Source organism: Pistacia vera, unplaced genomic scaffold, assembly GCF_008641045.1.
Source record: "Pistacia vera cultivar Batoury unplaced genomic scaffold, PisVer_v2 Contig501, whole genome shotgun sequence".
Classification (NCBI taxonomy): Eukaryota; Viridiplantae; Streptophyta; class Magnoliopsida; order Sapindales; family Anacardiaceae; genus Pistacia; species Pistacia vera.
In genome coordinates this window covers 593,825-596,535 of record NW_022196337.1, presented here as the reverse complement: position 1 = coordinate 596,535, position 2,711 = coordinate 593,825, and the positions used below count along the sequence as shown (strand labels likewise).

The 2,711-nt window shown below is 37.6% G+C and overlaps 1 protein-coding gene across 1 annotated transcript; it reads left to right on the top strand.

The window, feature by feature from the left end:
• The first annotated feature begins 575 nt into the window (after positions 1 to 575).
• Positions 576 to 2,483, top strand: LOC116105620 (NADPH oxidase activator). The gene has a single exon (XM_031392030.1). It carries the CDS (start codon positions 798 to 800, stop codon positions 2,409 to 2,411), a length of 1,614 nt encoding a protein of 537 aa, XP_031247890.1. The 5' UTR covers positions 576 to 797; the 3' UTR covers positions 2,412 to 2,483.
• The last annotated feature ends 228 nt before the right edge of the window (positions 2,484 to 2,711 follow it).

Sequence of the window (2,711 nt, the reverse complement as noted above, 5' to 3'; positions counted from 1 at the left end):
CCCCCCCCAGAAAAAAAAAAAAAAAACAAACCTAACTCCCTTAAATAAAATGATTTTGACATCTTGAAGCTACTTTTAAAAAAGTCTGAATAACAGTTTCAAAAAGCTTCATCCACCCAGACCATCCTCTGAAGCATTAAATCTCAATAACAGTTTGGACTGCATCCTCAAATTTGCAGGATGAACATCTTGAAGAAATATTGACCACGGATTTTAAATATAAAATTATAAATCACAAGGGAAAATAAACGAATTCTGACTGTCGTTTGCTTGCAAATTGTCACCTCAGTAATGGAAAAAGAATCTACAAACGCATAAGGTGAACTAAACTCATCGAAATCCTTAAACTAAACGAAGTATTTGACAACAAAAGCCTATAGCGTGCATAAAAAGCAATCTTAATTGACTGTCCTAACACAAACTTATGAACATTTTTGTTACCAGTGATTGGGATTCTAGTTAGGTTGCAACCCAAATCCATCCATGAAAAAGCAAAGAAAAGAAGCAAATTGAGTGGAGAAAAGGCTATCCCAGTTGGGGAAAAAGAAGAACAATAAACAAACAAAAACAGAGAGGCCATTAGTGTCATTTGCAAAGAACCATTAAAAGCTTAAATTTTGGTCGCATCTCCCGAAAACTTTCCTCTCCACTCTCTCTTATCTACCATCTTTCCTCTTTCTCTACTTTTCATTAACCCCTAAGTCTTCTAATAATCTTCTTCTTCTACCTCTTCTCATTGTCTTTAACATAAAACAACACGCATCAAAAACCAATCTCCATCTCCTCCTTCTTCTTCAATGGCGGATACGAACGCCTACACGAGGAGTAAACTTCTAAAAACAGAGCAAAACAGAGTAAACCCAAGTAAGTTCTATACACATTTCCTTTACAAAGCTCTCATAGTTTCAATTTTCTTAGTCATACTCCCACTTTTCCCTGCACAAGCTCCTGAATTTATCAATCAAACTCTACTCACCAGAAGCTGGGAGCTTCTTCACCTTCTCTTTGTTGGCATTGCTGTCTCTTACGGCCTCTTTAGCCACCGAAAAGACGAAATAGAGAAGGAAAACAATAGTCCATCAAAATTTGAAAATGCTCAAACCTATATGTCTAGATTTCTTCAAGTGTCATCGGTTTTCGATGAAGAGGGTGAAAATTTGTCGGGATCTGATGAAAACAAGGTCCAAACTTGGAGTAATCAGTACTATAGAAATGAACCTGTAGTTGTTGTAGCTAATGAGCATTCTATTGAGCAGAGAGGTACTAGTTCAAGAATCGGAGAAAAACCTCTTCTTTTACCTGTTAGGAGCTTAAAGTCGCGTGTTCCTGATTCAAACAATGTTGAGTCTGTCAAAGAAACATATGGTAAGTCTGTTTCTCTCGGTAGGTCGAGTTCTAGAAGGTTTCAAGGCAGTGCAAACAAAGCCAAAAATGGAGAATTGGGAGGGGGGGATCAGGGAAATTTGGAGGATAAATTGAATGAGAATGTGGTTCTTCCATCTCCAATTCCATGGAGATCAAGATCGGGTAGAATGGAAATGAAAGAAGATGTTGATAGTCCAAGTTCTCAAATGTTCAATATACCTCCTTCAGTAGAGGAACATGAATTGAACAGGCTGGAATCACGGTCTTTAAGGCCTCAAGTGTCTCGATCATCTCGATCCAATTCTACATCTTCTTCTCCGAAACTGTCTCCTTCACCATCTTTATCTTCTCCAAAGAAGTCTTCTCCTTCGCCTTCGTTATCCTCCTCTGAGTCTCAAGCAAAGAATTCAGAGGACTCGACAAGGAAGAAGAGCTTTTATCGGCCTCCTCCTCCTCCACCACCACCACCCCCACCAATCACGCATAGATCATCATCCGTGAAAGCGAGTTATAATTTGAATAACGAGGGGTCATTCAGTGAAAAGCATTTCCAGCGAAGACTCACTGATGAACCAAAGGACTCGAGTATGAGCAGAGTGAGTTCAATGAGAAAATCAGTTAGAATGGTTAGACCGAGTGATCAAGAATTTGAAGATAGTGGAAATGTAACATTTGATCAAACATCGTTCAAGACTGAGCAGCTGAACCGCGAAAGTGTGACTTACATGGCAAAGCCAACTTTCAAGGAGTTTCCAAAGCAAGAAAAGGAGGAGTTGGTCGATAAGGTAATTGTGGAAACCGATGAAGATTCGGAGATTGAAGATGAAGAATATGATGATGAAATTGGAGAAAGTCCATTTTTTGCCAACACGGAAAGTAGCTCAAACAATAAAGAAGCGAGTTCAATCAGTGGTAATGAGGGACCTCCGGATGTTGATAAGAAGGCAGATGAGTTCATAGCCAAATTCAGAGAGCAAATAAGGCTTCAGAGAATTGAATCTATCAAGAAATCGAGTGCACAAATTAGGCGAAACTCTTCGAGGTAATCTAGGATATGATTCAATTTAATTATGATGGATTTCAACTTTGTGCTTAACCTTTTTTTTTTTTTTTTTTTTTTTTTCATATTGTAAACGTAGCTAGTTTATGGTTTCAGTTTTTCAAATTTAGATGATGATAACAAAGATAAGTTTGGTTAAATTCTATGTAACCAACATTACATTACAGAAATGTTTCTGTTTCATATTCTTCTTTAAATTGCTCTAGTTTCCTGAGGTCATGTTGATTTGTTTGGTTGACACAGAATTAAAAGTTGATGATATTATTTCTAGTTATTTACAGTTGTT